This window comes from Narcine bancroftii, chromosome 2 (genome assembly GCF_036971445.1).
Source record: "Narcine bancroftii isolate sNarBan1 chromosome 2, sNarBan1.hap1, whole genome shotgun sequence".
In the NCBI taxonomy this organism is placed as follows: Eukaryota; Metazoa; Chordata; class Chondrichthyes; order Torpediniformes; family Narcinidae; genus Narcine; species Narcine bancroftii.
In genome coordinates, this window is record NC_091470.1 from 254005884 (window position 1) to 254029491 (window position 23608).

The 23608-nt window shown below is 43.0% G+C and overlaps 1 protein-coding gene across 4 annotated transcripts in view; it reads right to left on the reverse strand.

Moving 5' to 3' along the window:
• The window catches only part of bmp6 (bone morphogenetic protein 6), a 147930-nt gene that overhangs the window by 57857 nt on the left and 66465 nt on the right, over positions 1–23608 (reverse strand). For all 4 annotated transcript variants that reach the window (XM_069920858.1, XM_069920857.1, XM_069920860.1 and 1 more), the window contains exon 4: positions 10651–10845. In XM_069920858.1, coding sequence (XP_069776959.1) covers positions 10651–10845 — 195 coding nt within the window. The remainder of the gene's footprint in view (positions 1–10650; positions 10846–23608) is intronic.

A 23608-nucleotide genomic window follows, 5' to 3' on the forward strand; every position in this document is an offset into this window, starting at 1 on the left:
CTGATTCATGGGAGGGGGTACGCATCTAGAAGCCATCTAGAAGCATAAAGCAGTTGACTGCCTGGCTGTAGTCAACCACCATCTGCAGCTTCTCCCCATTTTTAACAACCACCACCTGGGCCCTCCAGGGACTTGAGCTGGGTTCGATAATGCCCTTGTCCAGCAGTCTGCATACCTCGCTTGTGATGAATTTCCTGTCTTCGTAACTATACTGTCTGGTTTCCAGCCAGGGTGAGGTTTGCAAAGAGTGCTGGAGGAGAAACCCGGAGGGTGGAGAGGCAACACATAGGGTGCCAGGGCATGGGGGCGGGTGGTGTGCGCTGTCGCTGGCAGGAGGCCTCCGGGGTGGAGTGGTTACAGACAGAGAGTGGGGTGTGGGGCCCCCCCACAGGGCAGGGAAACAGTTCGGAACTGGCACTGAAAATCCAATCCCAGCAATACGGGAGCACACAGTTTAGGGAGGACTAACAGTTTAAAATAGGTAAATGTGATGCCCTGGACTTTCAGGGTCACCATGCAATACCCCTTTACGCCAGTCGAGTGTGATCTGGTCGCCAATGAAATCTTCCGGTCAGTGAGGAGAATAACTAGTCCGCAACAGTGGGCCAGGTCTGGACGGATAAAACTCTCGGTTGACCCAGAGTCAAATAAGCAATTGGTATGGTGACCATGCACTTTAATCAGTTCCATTGCTTCTGTAAGGGGATGGGGGCAGTCCTGGTCCAGGGTCATTGATGCAGTGACCTGTGCTGGGAACAGTAAAGTCTTACGTGATGAAATCATGCAGCGTCAGGCCTGAAGTGCACTACGTGTGTGTGGTGACGTCACAGAAGCAGTTAGGCTAGAGCTGTCAGCATAGAATAGCTGGGGCTGCTGCCTGCAGCCTGCTGGGGGCGTCGGCCAGTCAACTGTAAGTGCTGGGGGTCGCTGCTTGCAGTCGGCGGTGGGGCGGACAGTCGTTAGCGTTAGCGGCGTTGGGTACCTGGTCAGTAGCATCAGCGGGTACCTGGTCGGCAGCATCGATGGCATCAGCGGGTACCAGGTCAGCAGCGTTGGTAGCGGCGGCCACCTGGTCAGCAGCGGCGGGAACAGTAACGGCGGTAGTTCTCAGGTTGGCGGCAGCGGTCGCTGAAGTCGGGGCTGGGGCCTGGGCAGTCATTGCTCCGTGTGGGAGGTCATCGAAGCAAGGGTGGAGTATTCCTTCTGCACTCGGCGCCTGCCCAGTGATGTCAGGCGCTGCCGCAGATGGAGCCCTCACTCTCATTGGACGAGAGCACTGGAGAAGAGATGTTTGAAAGGGAGGGTGACAGTTGGGCCTCACACAAGGCACTATGTTTGACAGCACCCATTTTGGAGTGACTGTGGGCATTTTTAAGGCATTTCTGGCACCTGGCTCTCCTCGCCGGACACTGGGTCCTGCTGTGCTTGTCCTCCCGTAGAAGTAGCACTTCAGGGTTACATCAGGCAGTGTAGCTGTGGCCTACAGGCTGTCGGTGGGCTGTGGGGTAGTAGGGTTGAGGGAGGGCATCCTACTCACTTCATAGTGTGGGAACCAGCCCTGAGAGTAAGCGTCCATACTTAAGACTGCAGCCTCCATTGTCTCTGCGATCCGGGTCGCGTCCTCTAGGTTTTCTCCCCCATGCTCTAGCAGGCGCTACCTCACCACATAAGCATCCCGAATGAGATCGTTGGTGGCCTCAGCAGCAGTTCTGTCAGTGCAGGCACAGGCTCTGCCCAGTTGCCTTAGTGCTTGGAGATAAGCTCTACAGGACTCACTGGGCAGTTGCCTCCTGGTCACTAGTTTGTACCGGGCATAGACCCTGTTTACCAGTCGCTCGTAGAGTCTTTTCAGCACCTTCATGCCTGCGGGGTAAGTGGCTGCGTCCTGGATGCTCTCATAGACTCTCAGGGACACCATAGACATCAATACTAGTATTCGATGGCCGTCCTCCACCATGGCAGGGTCAGAGAGTTGTAGGTAAGCTTCAAAACACCTCATCCAGTGCTTAAAGTCATTCGGAGCTGAAGCCGACTGCAGGTCTATGTTGAAGTGTTCCGGTCTCAGCATGCGCTCCATCCCTTGAAAACTTTCTAGTTAATAAAATTGTAGTGGATGTCAAAAGAATCAAAGGCTTGTTGATCCAAACCAAGGCTTTTATTAACTAGAAGACTGGAGTGTATCACATGTAGGTCGACCAGTCCAGAATGATCTGGGTCTTGCTAAGAGCAACCCTTCAAGACCTACTAGTAGGCTTGGCTATGCTCTCACCCAATCACAACCATTCTATACTACAATATATACATATACATTGGAAATAGAATCTGTACCATCACAAACACTCTGTCCTCACTGCTGCCACCAGGAAAGGTGCAGCAAGACCCGCACCACCAGCTTCAGGAACAACTGCTACCCCTCCACCATCAGACTTCTCAACAGCAAACTCAATCAGGGACTCATTTAGGAACCCTTATTTTGCACTTTATTGATTTTTTTGCTCTCAGTATTGCAGTCAGTTTGTTTACAGTTCTTTATTTGTTTACATGAGTGGGCTGTGTAGTTTCTTTTGCACTACCAGGTAGTGGTAGTGACCCCAGCTGCGCTGGATGGGTCACGTCTCCAGAATGGAGGACCATCGCCTTCCCAAGATCGTGTTATATGGCGAGCTCTCCACTGGCCACCGTGACAGAGGTGCACCAAAGAAAAGGTACAAGGACTGCCTAAAGAAATCTCTTGGTGCCTGCCACATTGACCACCGCCAGTGGGCTGATAACGCCTCAAACCGTGCATCTTGGCGCCTCACAGTTTGGCGGGCAGCAACCTCCTTTGAAGAAGACCGCAGAGCCCACATCACTGACAAAAGGCAAAGGAGGAAAAACCCAACATCCAACCCCAACCCACCAATTTTCCCCTGCAACCGCTGCAACCGTGTCTGCCTGTCCCGCATCGGACTTGTCAGCCACAAACGAGCCTGCAGCTGACGTGGTCTTTTTACCCCCTCCATAAATCTTCGTCCGCGAAGCCAAGCCAAAGACCAGGTAGTGGTAATTCTGCCGCGCCTGCAGAAAAAGAACCTTAGGGTTGTATGTGATGTCATGTATGTACTCTTGACGATAAATCTGAACTTTGAAACATGACAGATGAGGGACTTACAGTGAATCAGTTTCTGGTCCTGAGGTAGATCTGATTGTCACTTTTTAAACAGCTTGTGGCCAATATCCAGAGGTCAAATTGTGCCATTCCTAAATGACAAACTTCAACCCTTGTGGGCTGAGATAGAGTCAAAATTAGTTCACTGCAGCAGATGTTAAGTACCTTCTTTGACATTCAAAAACTCCAATAGCAGAAATAACCTCTCATTAATTGATAATACAGCAACAATATTGCAGGCACAGAGCTAGTGCAAGGCTTTGTCGGATAAAGTTTTTGCAATTGGCATAAGGTTTCTTCCCCAAAAGACTTTGCAAGGTCAGAAAGAAATCATTTTAAAATATTGTTTCCGAACAGGAAGCTTGGTCACGTCTTCAAGCTCTGGAAGAAATCTTATTAAGTTACGCAGATTTCTCCAGGCAATGCAGAAACATGACAAACACCTGTTTGGAGATGGTGCCCTTACAAATCTGCAATTTTCTCCATGCATTTCTGTGCACAGCCTTTTAGGTGGGGTAACCCATCAATGCGAGTACAGAGATAGAATTCAGACATAGTCAAGAAAAAGGTGTGGGAATAATGTATTCTTCTGGTTTTCCATAAAATGAACAAGAACCTCAAACATTTTGAACTGTAGAATGGTCCTGAGAGAAAAATGCCATATGCCATGATGGAGACATCTACCTTCACCTGGGCTGCTCATCAGCTCCCCTTTATATCAATCCTCTCACCATGAACTTATGCCCTAGTGGTGTAGACACTCCAACACTGAAGAATAAAAGACAATGAGCATCCATCTTATACATTTCCCTCTGATTTTATCACCATCATACATCATCCCTTAGCCTCCTATGACACAAGGAAAAAAAACTGATGACACAAGGAAAAAAACTCTCCTGGTAACTCAAGCCCTCCAGAGCAGCTAATATCCTAGTGAATACTTTCTGCATTCTCTCCACCTTATTCAAACCTTCTTATAGCATGGTGACTGGAACGGCACACAACATTCCAAGAAATTGTTTCTAAATAATTTTGTCCTCACTGACTTGCACTCGTTCCCAGCCCAATTCAAATTCAGCATTCTTGTCTTAAACACCCTTCACCACTCCACCAACAAAGAACATGTCTTCAGGTGCTAAGACACTAAACTTAGCAATTCCAAAATCAAAGTTATGTTGAAGAAAGTTTTAAATTCTTTTAATATTTTGGCTAAAAATTATTGTTGGCTTGAAATCCCAGATTGTATGGCAAGTGTGAAACTCAGTTATGGTCCACAACTAAGACCTGGCCTTCTAATTCACATCCATTTCTCTTCCCAACCCAATTTCTTCCCTTGTCTACTATTTCCCATTCCAAAGTGGTTACATGCTCTCTCTTATAGAAAGATTCTAGACCTAGATCACGACATCAACAATGTGTTTTTCTCTATTTTTAAGGTCATTGTTTAAATGAACAATGACACTAAGGCATAAATCTATTCTCTATAGCTCCTCCACTGGTGTGGACAGATGTATGAAAAGAACAAATGTTTATCTTTCCTAGTTTTAAAAAAAAGCAAAGGAAAGCATTGTTCTACAACTTGTGTCCTGTGGGGGAAAAAAATAGTAATAAAGCAGAGAATGATTAAGCGAGTGTTGAGTGGAGATGGGAACTTTGGAGTTATTAATTTAGAATTTGATAGAAGGTCCAACTGAAGACCTTGGGAGGAAACAGATAACTGCGGGAAGAGAGAGCCAGGAATGGCTTCATTTGTACCAACCCAAAAGCAAAATTCCACAGCTCCGCGAATCTACACGAGAATAAAGTTGCCGCAAGCTCTCAGTGGCGTGGGCAGCATTACTGGAAACAGAGTCACCGTTTCAGGTCAATAACCTTTCATCAAAACTCACAAATAGGTCAGTAACTCCAGTGCTATCTTCACAAATGCAGCTTGACCTGCTAAGAATTTACAGCAATTTTGGTTTACTTTATACTGTATTTGCTTCAGTCAACTCAAAAAACCTTTACCTGCAGGTGCTCCATCATCATCTCCCAAACTCTCTTGCCCTTTAAGCCTAACACTTACTTTTTAAAATTTGTATACCCACGAGAATATTGTCATCCAAAATTATTTTGACTAAGTTACACAAATCAGTGCAGTGTCAAAATGGATCCGTGGTAAGAGGGCAGTGGTTTAAGGTGAAAGTGAAGAGAATCTAAGGGATTTGTTTTAAACAAAGTGGTTGATATCTGGGAAGTACTTACTTCCACAAGGAGGTGGTAGAATTAGTTACAATGATAATGTTTAAACGACACTTAAATAAGCACGGGATAGAAGTAATTAAACAAGAAAGTCTACAGATGCTGTGATTGTAGTTTAATACACAAAAGTACTCGAGAATCTCAGCAAGTCATGCAGTGCTCTTTACAGCAAAGATACACAACCAACATTTTGGGGCTGAGCCCTTCATTAAGGTATGAGCAAAAAGTAGGTAGATACCTAGATAGGAATAGAAGGATATGGCCTTAATGCAGGCAATTGGGATTAGAGCAGATGGGTAAAAAGGCTGGCATGGATGTGGTGGGCGGTTTCGGCACCGTGATGGTAAAAAAACACAAACACAGGCATTGAAGCAGGCTTCTTTGTGGAAATAAGGTGTAGCGTCTGCTGCGGCAGCGCCACCAAATAAAGAGACGTCCACACGAGGTGAGTGTAAAACAAAGACTGTCTTTACTGGTATGAATTCCCCGCGTGTCCGCAATGGCCTGCCCACTTCCGGTGACATACCCCCCCCCCCCGCCCCCCGACCTTTGGAAGTGACGTCGACACGTAGTGGTGTCACTCTCCGGCTGGCTGGCCACTAGGCGGAAGCGGAGAGCTCCTTAGCCTGCACGTAGTGCTAGGCGCAGGCTCCTTCTCAGCAGTGAAGGGGAGCCCGCACCATCTTGGACCGGCCGCGTGTTGTGGTAATTCAGCCCGTTTACTCGCGCAGTCGCTTGGCCCGCTACAAAGATACATTTAAGATGACAGGAAATTCCTGGAAATCCTTAATTACACAGCATCAAAACAGATGGACCATGTTGCACTTTTCAACGTTTCATTGTTTTTTCTTCCTTTCTATGTGTGGGTTATTCAATGGCCAAGCCCATTGCTCAACATGCCCATTCATACAGGAGGAAATGGGAGACTTTGGGAAGGACAGAGTGCACGATGCATTCCTGGACAGGTTTTAAATACAACCATTGTAGAACAATTATCCTTGTAGGAAGACAACCATTTGGCCCAGCTGTCTCTGACACAGCAGCTCTCTACTTCCACATCTTTCACACCAAGCATACTCAGTTTTTTCTTCAATGCATATTAGTTCAATTCTTTCTTGCAGCTCACAATGGAACCCATCTCCACCACCTCTGCAGCTAGGTGCATTCCAATCCAGATTCCAACCCAGGGCTGTGCAAAAAGATTTTCTTTGCAGCCGCTTTAACTTTTTCCTGTCAATTTTAGTTCTATGTTCTCCAGCGCTTGACCCACGAATAATTCCCCACTCTCTTTTCTGTCCATATCACTCATCATTTTAAATACTCTATCTAATATTCCCTCAGCCTTCTCTTCTCCAAAGCAAACAGTCCCAGCTTCTCTCATCCATCTTTGAAACCACGGTGTCTCATCGGGGAAAATCCTCCTAAATTATTTTCGAGGCTATTTTCTAATTCCATCACAACCTTCCTTAAAATGGCATTCAGAATTGAACAGTACTCCACCTGGGGCTGCACGAGCGCACGACATCTCTGCTTTTATACTCTGGCTCTATTAATAAAGCCCAGGATTACGTTTACCCTAATAATAAATATTTTAAAAAGAAAAAAGTTAACATAATAATCCATATACAAGTTATTAATATAGCAAAGCAATATGCCCGCTGCGCAGCTCAGACGGCAAAGTCCTCCTCAGCGACAAGATCTCCATCCTCAACCGATGGTCAGAACACTTCCAATCTCTTTTCAGTGCCAACCGCTCAGTCCAAGATTCCGCCCTGCTCCAGCTCCCTCAACAGCCCCTAAGGCTAGAGTTGGATGAGGTCCTCACCCAGGATGAGACATATAAGGCAATTGAACAACTGAAAAGTGGCAAAACAGCAGGTATGGATGGAATCTCCCCAGAGGCCTGGAAGGCTGGCGGCAAAACTCTGCATGTCAAACTGCATGAGTTTTTCAAGCTTTGTTGGGACCAAGGAAAACTGCCTCAGGATCTTCGTGATGCCATCATCATCACCCTGTACAAAAACAAAGGCGAGAAATCAGACTGCTCAAACTACAGGGGAATCACGCTGCTCACCATTGCAGGCAAAATCTTCGCTAGGATTCTCCTAAATAGAATAATACCTAGTGTCGCCGAGAATATTCTCCCAGAATCACAGTGCGGCTTTCGCGCAAACAGAGGAACTACTGACATGGTCTTTGCCCTCAGACAGCTACAAGAAAAGTGCAGAGAACAAAACAAAGGACTCTACATCACCTTTGTCGACCTCACCAAAGTCTTCGACACCGTGAGCAGGAAAGGGCTTTGGCAAATACTAGAGCATTTCGGATGCCCCCCAAAGTTCCTCAACATGGTTATCCAACTGCACGAAAACCAACAAGGTCGGGTCAGATACAGCAATGAGCTCTCTGAACCCTTCTCCATTAACAATGGCATGAAGCAAGGCTGTGTTCTCGCACCAACCCTCTTTTCAATCTTCTTCAGCATGATGCTGAACCAAGCCATGAAAGACCTCAACAATGAAGACGCTGTTTACATCCGGTACCGCACGGATGGCAGTCTCTTCAATCTGAGGGGCCTGCAAGCTCACACCAAGATACAAGAGCAACTTGTCCGTGAACTACTCTTTGCAGACGATGCCGCTTTAGTTGCCCATTAAGAGCCAGCTCTTCAGCGCTTGACGTCCTGTTTTGCGGAAACTGCCAAAATGTTTGGCCTGGAAGCCAGCCTGAAGAAAACGGAGGTCCTCCATCAGCCAGCTCCCCACCATGACTACCAGCCCCCCCACATCTCCATCGGGCACACAAAACTCAAAACGGTCAACCAGTTTACCTATCTCGGCTGCACCATTTCATCAGATGCAAGGATCGACAACGAGATAGACAACAGACTCGCCAAGGCAAATAGCGCCTTTGGAAGACTACACAAAAGAGTCTGGAAAAACAACCAACTGAAAATCCTCCACAAAGATAAGTGTATACAGAGCCGTTGTCATACCCACACTCCTGTTCGGTTCCGAATCATGGGTCCTCTACCGGCATCACCTACGGCTCCTAGAACGCTTCCACCAGCGTTGTCTCCGCTCCATCCTCAACATTCATTGGAGCGCCTTCATCCCTAACATCGAAGTACTCGAGATGGCAGAGGCCGACCGCATCGAGTCCACGCTGCTGAAGATCCAGCTGCGTTGGGTGGGTCACGTCTCCAGAATGGAGGACCTCGCCTTCCCAAGATCGTGTTATATGGCGAGCTCTCCACTGGCCACCGTGACAGAGGTGCACCAAAGAAGAGGTACAAGGACTGCCTAAAGAAATCTCTTGGTGCCTGCCACATTGACCACCGCCAGTGGGCTGATATCGCCTCAAACCGTGCATCTTGGCGCCTCACAGTTCGGCGGGCAGCAACCTCCTTTGAAGAAGACTGCAGAGCCCACCTCACTGACAAAAGACAAAGGAGGAAAAACCCAACACCCAACCCCAACCAACCAATTTTCCCCTGAAACCGCTGCAACCGTGTCTGCCTGTCCCGCATCGGACTTGTCAGCCACAAACGAGCCTGCAGCTGACGTCGACATTTACCCCCTCTATAAATCTTCGTCCGCGAAGCCAAGCCAAAGAAGATGATAATATACATAGCATCTTTGGCTTGGCTTCGCGGACGAAGATTTATGGAGGGGGTAAAAAAGTCCACGTCAGCTGCAGGCTCGTTTGTGGCTGACCAGTCCGATGCGGGACAGGCAGACACGATTGCAGCGGTTGCAAGGGAAAATTGGTTGGTTGGGGTTGGGTGTTGGGTTTTTCCTCCTTTGCCTTTTGTCAGTGAGGTGGGCTCTGCGGTCTTCTTCAAAGGAGGCTGCTGCCCGCCAAACTGTGAGGCGCCAAGATGCACGGTTTGAGGCGTTATCAGCCCACTGGCGGTGGTCAATGTGGCAGGCACCAAGAGATTTCTTTAGGCAGTCCTTGTACCTTTTCTTTGGTGCACCTCTGTCACGGTGGCCAGTGGAGAGCTCGCATACAATTAAAGTAAATGCACAATACCACAGATTTTAAATTTCATCTCTAATTATGAAATGTGATTGTTTGTTAAAATCATTATATATAAAAATCAGTTAAATATTATAACAAACCTCATTACACCTTAAGATAGTATCTTAAAAAAGAGCTATCATCTAGGATTATCATAATTAAATCCCATAAATCCATTTATCCAAAAGAAAACTGATACTAATCTAACCCCTCCCTCTCGTCAAGATTACAGAGAAATTCAAGGATGGATCAAGTTGCAGCCCCCAGAAGACGGACGCACCAGCCTGGAGGACCCTTTTCACCTAAAACTGACAATTATGACACTATTCTATATAAATGGGGCCCAAACCTTTTCAAACTGAAACTTTTTATCTTTAATATTATACCCAATTTTCTCTAAACTTAAATACATTATTAAATAAATTACATCATGTAGCCACTGTGCATGAGTCACTGAGAGTTCATCTTTCTCTTTCGTTAAAACTGTTCGTCTGGCTATCAACGTGCTAAAAGCTAAAACTTTTTCTTGAGGGCAATTAAAGGGCTTGGATCAATCTTAATTTTAATCTTAAAAATAGTTGATAAAGAATGAAAAATATTCTACCAATGTCCTCCTAAGACATATCCAAAACGCATTTTAAATTTTTCACAAAATCGATCAAAATTTGCAAAGAAACAGGATAATTTGAGTTTAGTCGTGTATTCTATGTATCACCTTAAATTGTAATAAACCGTGCCTTACACAAAGTGAAGAAACAATGATCAAACTAAGAGTGAAATTCCAATCCTCAACTGAAAATGTTATGCTAAGATCACGCGCCCCATCTTTTTTAATCTTAGCCATTGGAGCTAGTCTTAAATACAATAAATCAATATAAGTATGTGATATAAAACTTTTTTTCCAATCTGTCCTGCCACTTTTAATAAACTATGAACATATAGCTCTGGTTCCCCTGATCCTGCACCCATTGTGCAATATGATTATGTCCCCTAGTCTCATTCTTCATAGTAAAGGGCATCACTTCGCTCTTCTCTGCATTAAATGTTGACTTTCCATTCCACCAGTCCTTTTGTACCTGCAGCAATTCATCACCATATTCTTCTCAGATGCCCTTTTCTCATCGTGAAAACTTTGGCTAAGCAGCAGCTCCATTTATCCCATCAAACTAAATCATTCCTCCCCTAATAAGTGGAAAACCAAACACTGAAATCTTATACCCATAGCCTCTCCCATTTACCAGTTAAGCTCGTTGCCCTGGGTGACTGTTGAACGGATGTAGATTTGCCGCGTCCTTGGTTCCTGCGCTTACTCGCAGATCGGGCTGTTCGAATGTGCATCTTGCTGACTTTGAAGAAGACCACTAGGAAGGGCTGCTTCTCCTGAGGTCCATGAAGTCCCATCAAGCCTGAAAGTTTAGGGTTGACACCTTGCCCTATGAGAATACAGGAAGTACAAAGTGAGATACACACACATAGCTCATACATCATTTGCAAACTTGCACACACATTCAACAACTACTAGAGCAACAACCAATCAATGGAGGAACTCAAGTGAGTTGAGCACCATCAGTGAGACAGAAAGAATGGTCAACATTTTGAGCCAGAACTCATCATCAGATCTGAGAGAGTAGAGGCTAGATCGCTGATACAATATGGAAAGTGTGGGAGGGCTTGGACAGGGGTTAATGGGGAATGATGATCTGGTAGGCGTGAAAGATATCTGATTGAGACAGTTGATTGGCAGGTGCTATGCACAGAGGCAAGAGAAGTGAAGGGGTCAGGTGGAAGATGAATCGTACAAGCTGGAGCAGAGTGACATGCAACGATAAAGGCTACCAGTGCACCTTGTAACACTTCATTCCACCCTGTGTTACTCACCTTTCACCTGACCCCTCTGTCCTGTTGTCTGGCACCTGTCAATCAACTGCTGGTCTGCTTGTCATTCTTCAGCCCATCTGGGTTCACCAATCCTCACTGTCTCCCATCCAACCCATCACTCTTGGTCTACATTATGCCAGCTATCTCCTCTCATCCTGAGAGGTTTGGGTTTCAGCCCAAAACATCAACATTTCTTTTTCTCCCGCTGATGCTGCTCGACTCACCAAGTTCCTCCAACAGTGTGTTTGTTGCTCCAGATCCGAGCATCTGCAGTCTCTCACGTGACTTCAACGACTGTCCTGGCTCCTGCCTACATAATGCATTAGTAAATTCCGCAGAGAAGTTGGAAACTGTTTTCTTCTGAGGTACATCACTGCAGCTGGCATCTGTCTCTTTTATTTATTTATCCATATAATCACCAACAAGTTTAGCTTTTAATATCTATTTCTATTTGCTCCAAAAATTGAAAACTTTCAGTCAACGTTGGTGAATTTGAAGTCGCCATAGCAACCTCAGGGGCTGAACGGTTGGCATAGCAGTTAGTGCAATGCCTTTACAGTGCCAGCAATCGGGACTGGGGTTTGAATCTGGTGTTGTCTTTTTTAAAAAAAACTTTATTTAAAGACTTTAATACAGTTAAACATAAAGAAAAGAATAAATTTTATATATATATATATAAAAAACCCCACCCACCCTCCCACCCCTTCAGCCAGCTCCCTTCAGGGGAGCCAAATATAAAAACAATACAGTTAATACAAAGAATATTTCAAAGCATTACTAAATCCAAAATCTCCAAACAAGGAGACCACATTTTAACAAAAAACAAATAATTATCATGGAAATTACATGTAATTTTTTCCATAATACATTCTCAATTCATTATGCCAGCGTGTCATATTAATCTCCACAATATCTTTCCAAGTACTAGCTACACATTTTCATGCTACAGACAGCACTAGACGTACAAAAGCAATTTGAAATTTATCCAACCCTAGCCCTTTCAAAGAAACCATATATCCCAAAAAAAAAATCAATGGGTCTAATGGCAATTTAATGTTAAATAAATTTTCAAAAACCAATCTAATTCCTTCCCAAAACGGTTGTACAAGACCAGACAGCATGTAAAAAAAAAGTTCCAGAACATAATCCACATCCGAATTACTAAACCCATATTCAGCGACGAGCTCGGCCGGTTCTGAGTCCAGGCGCACGGGCAGATCAGCTGAACGAGGACAGACCCGCAAGCCCTCAACATTGCCTGGTGGTTCGGGGGCACGCAGTGTAGTGTCGGAAGTCGCACCTGCGTGGTTAGTGGTTCTGCCGGTCATGCGCAGCGCATCGCAGGTCTGTGAATTACTGGATAAGGTGTGGGCGAGCCCAAGCAATGGCGGGCTGACGAGGTCGGCACCCTGTTGTCGGGGGTCCAAACTCACAGCCGCACCGGAAGAGGACCTACTGCGTTTGAGGTGGAAGAGAGTTCAACTTTATTGGAATTTACACAGGAAGAAATGGGGACAGACATCAGAGAAGGTAGGCCTCAAAAGGAGGTGATGGAACCTGGACTGGATTGTGTGTTTACAATCTTGGAAGGGATTGCTCATCAAATGGAAAAAATGTTAATGCAGATGTCTACTCAGATGACTCAAGGATTTATGGAAGTGAAAACTAAAATGAATACTATGTGTGAAGAAATGACTTTTCTTCTTTGGCTTGGCTTCGCGGACGAAGATTTATGGAGGGGGTAAATGTCCACGTCAGCTGCAGGCTCGTTTGTGGCTGACAAGTCCAATGCGGGACAGGCAGACACGGTTGCAGGGGAAAATTGGTTGGTTGGGGTTGGGTGTTGGGTTTTTCCTCCTTTGTCTTTTGTCAGTGAGGTGGGCTCTGCAGTCTTCTTCAAAGGAGGTTGCTGCCCGCCGAACTGTGAGGCGCCAAGATGCACAGTTTGAGGCGATATCAGCCCACCGGCGGTGGTCAATGTGGCAGGCACCAAGAGATTTCTTTAGGCAGTCCTTGTACCTCTTCTTTGGTGCACCTCTGTCACGGTGGCCAGTGGAGAGCTCGCCATATAACACGATCTTGGGAAGGCGATGGTCCTCCATTCTGGAGACGTGACCCACCCAGCGCAGCTGGATCTTCAGCAGCGTGGACTCGATGCTGTCGGCCTCTGCCATCTCGAGTACTTCGATGTTAGGGATGAAGGTGCTCCAATGAATGTTGAGGATGGAGCGGAGACAACGCTGATGGAAGCGTTCTAGGAGCCATAGGTGATGCCGGTAGAGGACCCATGATTCGGAGCCGAACAGGAGTGTGGGTATGACAACGGCTCTGTATACGCTTATCTTTGTAAGGTTTTTCAGTTGGTTGTTTTTCCAGACTCTTTTGTGTAGTCTTCCAAAGGCGCTATTTGCCTTGGCGAGTCTGTTGTCTATCTCGTTGTCGATCCTTGCATCTGATGAAATGGTGCAGCCGAGATAGGTAAACTGGTTGACCGTTTTGAGTTTTGTGTGCCCGATGGAGATGTAGGGGGGCTGGTTGTCATGGTGGGGAGCTGGCTGATGGAGGGCCTCAGTTTTCTTCAGGCTGACTTCCAGGCCAAACATTTTATGAAGCAAGATATTACTGTAGTTAAAAGTGACGTTAGTAGATGCACAAAATCAGTGGATACCGTACAATTTTAAAAAAGATTGAAGAAGCTTTTGTTGAATGTAAGAATCAAATGGAATGTAATAGAGAAAAAGTGGAGGATTCTTTCATGGTTTGGGGGATTCAGAAGAAGGAATTATTGAAGAAGATTGATTCATTAGAAAATCAAAGTCGAAGAAATAATGTAATAGTTGGTCTCCCAGAAGATATAGAAGGTTCTGATCCAGTAAAGTTTTAAAAGAAATTATTCCTGAGGTCTTGGCCAAGGTATTCTTTCTGGATGGTCTGGAGTTAGATCGGGCACAAAGAGCATTAAGGAAGAAACAGTTTCCAGGACAATCGCCACAAGCAGTTCTGATTCGCTGTTTGAAATATCAGGATAGAGAAATTATATTGCGAATGGCGGTGCAGAAGGCACGGCAAAACCAGACTCCAATGATGGTTCAAAATAACAGTGGTTTTTTTAATGCAGATTTGAGTCAAGAAATTATTAGAAGGCGCTGAGAATTTAATTCAGCTAAATAAGTATTGTGGCGAAAGGGATATAAATTTGCCTTTCGTTATCCGGCAGTATTGAAAGTTTTTTTAAATGGGAATCTTCAATCTCAATTTTTTGAAAATGATCATGATACATTAATCTTTGCTAATTAATTGCCAGATCTACAAGGAAATGGACGATCGCCACTATTGCCACCTAAGAGGAGGGTAAATGGCAATGGGAAGAATGGAAAACATGGAAAGAATGGGGAAAAAAGTTGAATTGACAAAGTCTTCTTGATATTGAAGACCTGGAACAATCACTGGAACTGGAATCATTGGGTTGACTGTTTTTGTTTAAGTACTTTGTGAAAGTCTGACTGGGCAGGTGGATGACACCGAGACCTTTAGTCACCTGCCACTAGTGGGTTTTACCACACCCAGATTTTTAGGGGCTACTACTTTTTAGTAGTTTGTTTTGGGATTTTTTTTTTTTTGAGTTTTTATATAGGAGGGATTAGAATATTAAGGGAATTAGAAGGGGAGCATTATTTTATAGTAGTGGAATATATTATTAGATTAAGAAATGTCTAATTTGAATTTTGCAACTTTTAATAACCCAATTAAGCATCAACGAGTTTTGGCTTGTATAAGAAAAATGAAAGTTGATATTGCCTTTCTTGCAAGAAACTCACTTGACCGAAAAAGAGCATTTGAAATTGGAGAGAGTGGGTTGGTCATGTGTTCTCCTCTTCTTTTAAGTCTAAGGCGAGGGGTGTTGCGATTTTAATTCTTAAGAAATTACTGTTTGAATTGGAATCGTTTGAGGGAAATGCTGGGAGGGTTTTGATGGTTAACTGTAACATTTTTGCTGAATCATGAACTTTGTTAAATGTTTATGCACCTAATGTAGATGATGAACGCTTCATGTCAGAGACTTTTTTTATTGCTTAATCAGGCCAATAATAATATTCTGGTTGGGGAGATTTTAACTGTGTTTTGGATCCTTTATTGGATAGATCTCCAAAAAGTATAAGGAAATGAAAGGTGGCAACACAAATAGGAGCTTTGATGAAAGATCTGAATTTGGTCGAGGAGAGTAAACCCTACAGAGAAAGACTTTTCATTCATCTAGACATGATTCATTTACTAGAATAGACTTTTTCTTGGTTTCGGTGCATTTACAGGGTAGAACACTACAGGTTGAATATAAAAGTCGGGTTATATCGGGCCATTCCATGTTATTTTTCTCCTGTGTAAGTCCAGAAGTGGTACAATTGTCTTATAGATGGAGGTTCAATAGAATATTATTGTAGAAACCAGAATTTATTACTTTTATTAAGGAGCAGATTGCTCTGTTTCTGGCTGAGAATGTTAATTCAGTACGTAGTAATTTTATACTGTGGGATGCTTTGAAAGCATATTTATGAGGGCAAATTATTAGCTATAATTATTAAGTTAAAAACCAATATGTGACAGAAAGTTTAACATTGGAGAAACAAATTACTGAGTTGGAAAAGGAATTTCAGAAAAAATGTTACAGAAGATAAAACTTAACAGTATGAGCGTTTAGTTTATCGATCTAAGCAACGTTATTGTGAATTGGGTGAGAGAGCTCCTAAGGTACTAGCATGGCAGTTTAAAACAGAACAGACATCTCGAATTATTAATGGTGTGAAAAAAAAATTCAACAGTTACCTATAAACCTCATGAAATTAATGACCAGTTTTATTCATTTTACCAGAAATTATATACTTCTGAGGGAAAGCTGGACGCTGGTCCCATTGAATCTTATTTATCTAAATAAATTTACCTGTTTTAGGGGAGGAGGAGGTTAAAGAATTGGAAGGTCCATTCACAGATTTTGAGATTAAAGAGGCGATACAGGAGATGCCGAAAGGAAAGTTGCCAGGAGACGATGGATTCTCAGTTGAATTTTATGAAGATTTATCTTCTGTATTTGGAGATGTATTGCAGCAAGTAACTGAGGAGCAGTTTTTACCAGAATCTTGTTCGAGTACTATAATTACTGTGATTCCTAAGAAAGATAGGGACCCGTTGAAAGTGTCTTTGTATAGGCCTATTTCTTTATTAAATGTAGATTATAAAATTATACCGAAGGTGTTAGCGAATAGACTTGCCTCAGTTGATACATACAAATCAAACAGGTTTTATTAAAAATAGAAATGCGTCTGATAATATCCTCAGATTGATAACATTGGTCAAGCCTTTGATAGGGTGGAGTGGAATTTTTTATTTAATGAATCTGGTGCTGTCTGTATGGAGTTTGTATGTTTTCCCATGTCTGCATGGGATTTCCCCGGAGGCTCCAGTTTCCTCCCACCATTTGAAACGTACTAGGGATGTGGGATAATTGGGTGTAAATTGGGTGTCCCGGACTCATGGGTCGAAATGGCCTGTTAATGTGCTGTATGTCTAAATATAATTTAAACACGGGGCAAAGATGGCAGATGACCTTTCCTGAAGTGACCAGAGATTTGTTTTTCCACATTTACCCTTAATGATATAAATGTTTTTATTTTAATTGTCAGCTTATTTGATACACAAATTTAAATTCCCCAGCTGCCATGGTGGGATCAAAACTCACAACTAGACATCAATGATTCTGCTCTCTTACTGCTGGTACTGTAACACAACCACTCTTCTCCCTGATGGAAATACATGAAGTGGTATGCATTCTAGAATAAGAGAGTTTTACAGCATGGAAACAGGTCTCTCGGCCAAACTTGCGCTTGCCAACAAGGTTGTCTGCCTGAGCCAGTTCCATTTGCTTGCGTTATCCCTCTAATCTTTCCTGTCTGTGTACCTGTCGAAATGTCTTAAATGTTACAATTGTACCGGCCTCTACTACTTCATTGGACACATCATTCCATATACCCAGCACTCTGTGATAAAGTTGCCTCTAGGTCCCTTTAAATTTCCCCCCTCCCACCTTAAATCTATATCCTCCAGATTTAGATTTCCCTACCCCTGCAAAAAAAAATAAAATAAATTTTGACTATTTATCTTATCGATGACCCCTCATGATTTTATAAACTTCTAAGTTCCCTCCTCAGCCTCCAATGCTCCAGGAATACCCCAGCCTGTCCTTATAATTCAAGGCCATCAGCCCCAGTAGCATTCTTGTAACTCTCTTCTGAAGGAAGTCAAAGGGCATTATGGTAGGATTTTGAGAATGCATACAAAATAGCTTTTAAGAGGCTTTTTATGAAACTCTGTTGCATGCTCTGAACATGTCATGTTGGGACAGACACACCCGAAACACAGGTTCTGAACTTCTCAATTGACTTTCAAATGCACTCAAATTCAGAAGCAGAGTTCAAAGCAAGTCATTAGCATGTCAATAGTGAAAGTGAATCTCTGGTCATGAAATCCCTTCCTGATATATTGGCCTTGGCTGGATACTGAATTGTCTTGGATCTATCCTTGACAAGATGGTAATCTATTCCAAGGTTAATCACGGTTTTGAAATTATTTTCTGAAGTGATCATGACCACATTTCAGAGTGGGTGTGTATGGATGTGTGTGTACACAGGTATCCATCATCAATTGTGAGAGACAGCCAAGATGTTGGTTTCTTAAGAGTAGAAATTGAACTTTTAGTTGGTGTCATTCAAACCATGCTCCATTGAAGGGAGGCAAACGTCACGGACACAGGACATCAACACTCCTCCCCACAAATGCATTTGGACATGACAAGTAATGCTGGGATGTTCTATTTTTAAATCTGCTTTCCTCTTCAATCAAACACCTTGGTTCCACATGGTACACAAATAGCTTGATGCACATACAAATGCAGGATAGTTTCAACAAGTCCATTAGGCCGTCTTTAGAAACAGTCCATAAAACTCCACAGGCAAGTCCATTTTCAAGGTATTTTCTAAGGCAACAAAAAGAGGGCGAGGATACTGGCGTGTATAGTTCCAAAGCTATGTGACAGAACCAACTCTGGTTTATTACTTGGTTTAAGAAGTCTACAGACATTGGCTGCTGGAACAATCCCTCCACTGGAAAGGATGCACTTATTAGACTGGTCAGTCCCGAGATGTTCTTGAACAGTTCAATAACAAATAAACTTAACAGTGTTCAAAGAACATTCACTACATTCACCACAAACTGTTTGCGGGCAGCAACCTCCTTTGAAGAAGACCGCAGAGCCCACCTCACTGACAAAAGGCAAAGGAGGAAAAACCCAACACCCAACCCCAACCAACCAATTTTCCCCTGCAGCCGCTGCAACCGTGTCTGCCTGTCCCGCATCGGACTTGTCAGCCACAAACGAGCCTGCAGCTGTCGTGGACTTTTTACCCCTCCATAAATCTTCGTCCGTGAAGCCAAGCCAAAGAAGAAGACATTCACCACAGCAATGTAGTTAATGCAGATGAATTTCTACACTAGATCATGCAACATTGGAGTATTTTTAGCTCAACGCATCAGAAGAAACAAAAACCACAGATGCTGGAATCTTGAGTGAACAAAGAGAAGCCAGAGGGGACTCAGCAGGTCAGATAATATCCATGGAGAGAAATGGAGTCAACATTTCAGGTCTTGAAAAGAGTCCTGCAACGATACAGACTGTCGTCTGATCATTTTTCCCTCCATGGATGCTGCCTGACCCACCAAATACTTCCAGCTTCTTTTTGTTCAGCTATAATTAGCATTCACAATTGAACAGCAGCAATGTGAATTAATCAATCACTTGGTTATATGGCATGAAATTGTGGGTGACCTGCTGGGTTTTGCAGTAGCCTTTGCAATGAAATATTGAAAAATAAATAACAGATGGAACGTGCTGCCAAGTCTAGATAGATTCATCATTATTCCATTACTCAATAGAAGGTACATAAAGGAGAAAGAACAGACCATTCAGCCTGTTAAATCTGCTACCCCATTAAGCAATTCATGACAAATTCACTCAGCTTCAACAATGCCTCGAGATCCCTTTGGACCACAACATTTTGCAGCCTCACTTTTAAATTAATTTATATTTTAAAATTCTTTCTAAAGTGGATGAACTCATAATTTACCACATTATACACCATCTTCCAAATTCTTGACCACTCACTCCACATTTGCAGGCTCTCCATCCTCCTCAGAACTTGCTAATTGAACCATCTTTGCATCACAAGTACAGGTGGAAAAGTGGCTACCACACTCATGCTCCCTTCATCCTAGTCATCTACACAAATGGTTGAACTCCTGCACCAAACTGGATATTGATTGCCAATCTATAAACGACTCTGCTTACTGTTAGGTTGCCACTCCCCTAAAAAGGACAATATATTAACCTAAACCCCACGTTCTCTTGTGCAGTCATTTTTTAGTAGCATCTTAATCAAGGCCTTCTAGAATTACAAATAGATCACATCTACTTCTTCCTTTTTATCCACCAATTTTGTTATATTCTGAAAAATTCTAGAAAGTTTGTCAAAAATTATTTCCTTTATACAAAAACATGTTAAATTTGCTCAACTCTCGTGATTTGAAAGGTGATGCTATTTCCTCCTTTCCAATGTCCTTCCTTCTTTCTTGAATAGTAGCTTCACATTTGTGAGTTTCCAATACTCTGTGCTTTAGGAAGGGGAGGCCAAGGGACCACACACCTGTCTTCATTGATTGGGCAGTGGTAAAGAGGGTTAGTGCCTTCAAGTTCCTGGGTGTCCAGATATCAGAGGTCCTCTCCTGGGGCCAGCACATCAGGGTAATCGTGGGCACACCAATGCCTCACTTTCTCAGAGGTCTAAGGAGATTTAGCATGTTAGCATATTGACCAGAGTGGCATTCTGGCTTCATCTCATTTGCCTGCAATTTGGTCCATATCATCTAAACCTAGCAATGCATAGATCTGTCCAAAAGTCTTTTGTATGTTTTCATGGTACCGACTTCTATAACTTCCTCTGCCAGCTCTTTCCAGATATGGACAACCCCCTGAATGAAAAAGGTCCTTTGTGTTCCACTTAAATTTCTCATCTCTCAACTTAAACCTATGCCCTCCTGTTTTATAACTGTTTAGCCTGGGAAAAACACTAAGCATTCACTTCATCCATGCCCCTCATGAATTTTATCAACCTTCGTTGGTCACTCCTCAGTCTCCTACACAACAGGGAATATCTTGCTTCTCCCTGTAACTCAAAGCTCCCAGTCCTGCCAAAATCCAGCTGAATCTCTTCAGCACCCCTACTAACTTACTGATATCCATTATTGCACAGACAGGTTTTATATTCTTGCAAGTTTAAATACCAGATTAAGGTTGAGTTTTTATTAAAATATAACAAGTAAAATTAGGAAGCAAATTAGGAGGCTTTTAGTGTAGACTTAAAGATTAAAGAATATTTACTCATTACACGTGTGCTCAACGTTGTCCAACCTCCTTTGATCTGGAGTAAGTACACAGGATAAGTGGTTATGTTCGTTTTCCACAGCAGGTGAAAGGACAGAACCCACAGTTAGTCACTAACATGACAGTTCAGTGAAATAACAATTTATGGAAAATTATCTTTCCGGAGTACCTCAACCTACACGGATTTTCCAAGCAGTTAATTTTATATCTAGAAATAAAATTAGACTTTAAATCCAAAGGGTAAATTATTATATTTCTGGCATCACGGAGCTCCACGAGATAATAATAGGTTAAGTTCAAAAAAGGTTTCCTTTCAATATTGGACTGTCTAGACATGGGTGACGTGGCAGAAATAAGAAAAATATTTAACTTCAGTCAAACAGATCTGACTAACTCGTTACACATTGAACCAAAGACTAATCTTTGCTTGTATTCCAATATGTGACCTCAGTGAAGTGAGCAATCAACTTCGGCAGAGGTAACTGTTTCCACTGACTTCTGCAGCCCCTGTGAATTCAGGACTGGTGAGTTCTTTCGATCAATCAGATTGCAGAATCGGGAGCTGGTGTCCTGTGAGGTCTCAGGATTAAGAACTAATCAAATCTGAGGCTAGGCACTTAAAAAATACCCAAAGAATATGGTGGGCCTTTTAATGGCCAATCTCATTGTATTGGAGAGGGTTGGGAGGGGTCAAAGGAAGACTGAGAGGAAGAAAAGTGCATTTATGTGGCACCTTAATGAAGATTTCAGAATGTCCCAAGGTATTTAATAACTTATGACAATTTTTTGAAGTGTAACAATGAAAATGTCTTGGAGTGCAAGTACTACAAACTGCAATGTGTCTGTGAACACATGCTTTAATGATGAACACTTAATTTATAGGTGAAAAGAATCAAATAGTTTGTAACTTAATACTTTATATATAGTAATTCCCTTTTGAAGACAAAGCACAAGTACAGATCACAAAGTTATTAATCTGTCATGAAGAATCAAGACTTCTGTAATTAAGTTTAATGATTTTAAAAAATTCTCAACGTAACTTTTCTTGTGCAATAACTTCCTCATTGCATGCTGCTATGTGTGCTCTCTCACTCAGCCTGGCATATTTTGGGGCAAAATTAATGCCTTTTATACTTAAAACAAGTTTTCCCAAAACTTTCCTAAATTACCACAAATGAAAACTGGGTGATAAATGCTGCTCACAACGTGACCTCTTCCACAAGAAAACTGAGCAAGCTCATTGTGAGCAAACTGTTGACATTATTCATATTGCCCACCAGCTTCAAGAATGCCACCATCATGCTGAAAAGCATAGTGGCAGGTTTAAATGGTTCTGATATCGATAATCATGAGTTGCTGCAGAGGTTAGTCATAGCTGACATCAATCAGCCCCGACCCACTTCAATTCCCCGACCCACTTCAATTCACCTACCACCACAGCAGGTCTATACCAGATCTACAGCAAATGTCATTTCCCTGGCCCAAAATTCAGCCCTGGAACATCTGGACAAGGGCACCCACATCATACTACATTATCATTGACCATAGCTCTGCTTTCAATGCAATAAGGCCAAATATACTCATCTCCAAACTCCATGGCCTTGATCTCAGTAACCCACTCTGCAATTGGATCGATGACTTCCTGTCCTGCAGGCCACAATCAATGAGGATTGGTGACAGCATCTCTTTTCCAAACATCCTCAACCGTGGGGCCCCACAAAAATGTGGCCTAAGCTCCCTACAGTACTCTCTATCCAGCCATCTCCGTGCAAACAAGCACACTCCAAATCCAGATGACACCACCAAAGTAGAGAGCATCTCTAACAATCATGAGCCAGGATAAAGAAGGAAATAAAGGGACGAGTGACTTGATTCCAGAACAACAACTTCTCCATTGATGGTAGTAACACTAAGGAGCTGGGCAGAGACTTCTGGATGATGGGTGGAGCCCACAACTCCTGGCCACATCAACGACCCTGAAAGAATCTCACAACAGTAAAATACTGTTGCCTTTGCTCTGTTGTGTTTTATTTGCTGTACTATACATGGGATACCTTGGTGACTTGCTCACAAAACAAACTTTCTCAATGCACCTTAGTACACGTGACAATAAAGCTGAACTTAACGGATACATGAATTGAACCAGTGCAGGTTTTTGATGGCGGGGAAGGTAATTTTGGAGTCAGAAAAAATGTTAGGGCATCCTGAATTAACCAGCCGTCGGGGGACAATATTTTTTACGTCCAAGCAGGTAGTTTGTGATAGCGAAAGAATTCTTTATACATCTAGGTTAATCAAGCAGTTTGTCTAGGTTTTAATTTGAGTGAACAATGCTCAGACACCATCTTGACCAGGTTGCTGTTGTTTTGCTTTTACACCAGATTCTGAGTTATTCAGCAACTTACACATAGGAGGTTAATTGACCTGACTATAAATCCTGATTTCTTGTTTCACCTACTCCAACTATCCTTTAAATGCCTTAAAGAGACAAATTTTCCAAGAATCAGGAAATAAGGCTTTGGTGATGTCAATTCAATTGCATAGGAGAAAAAGAACATGCAGACAATGGAAATCTGAAATGAAACAAGATGCTGAAAACATTCAACAGCTCAGATAGTATATGTGGAAAGATAAATAGATTTAATATTTTTAGTCAAATCATTTGTTGTTTTTCCTTCTACAGATTGACGCAAGGCACTGCCTGTGTTTCAAGAACTTTGTTTTTAAGACAATTGTATATCTTCTTCAGCATGATGCTGAACCAAGCCATGAAAGACCCCAACAATGAAGACGCTGTTTACATCCGGTACCGCACGGATGGCAGTCTCTTCAAT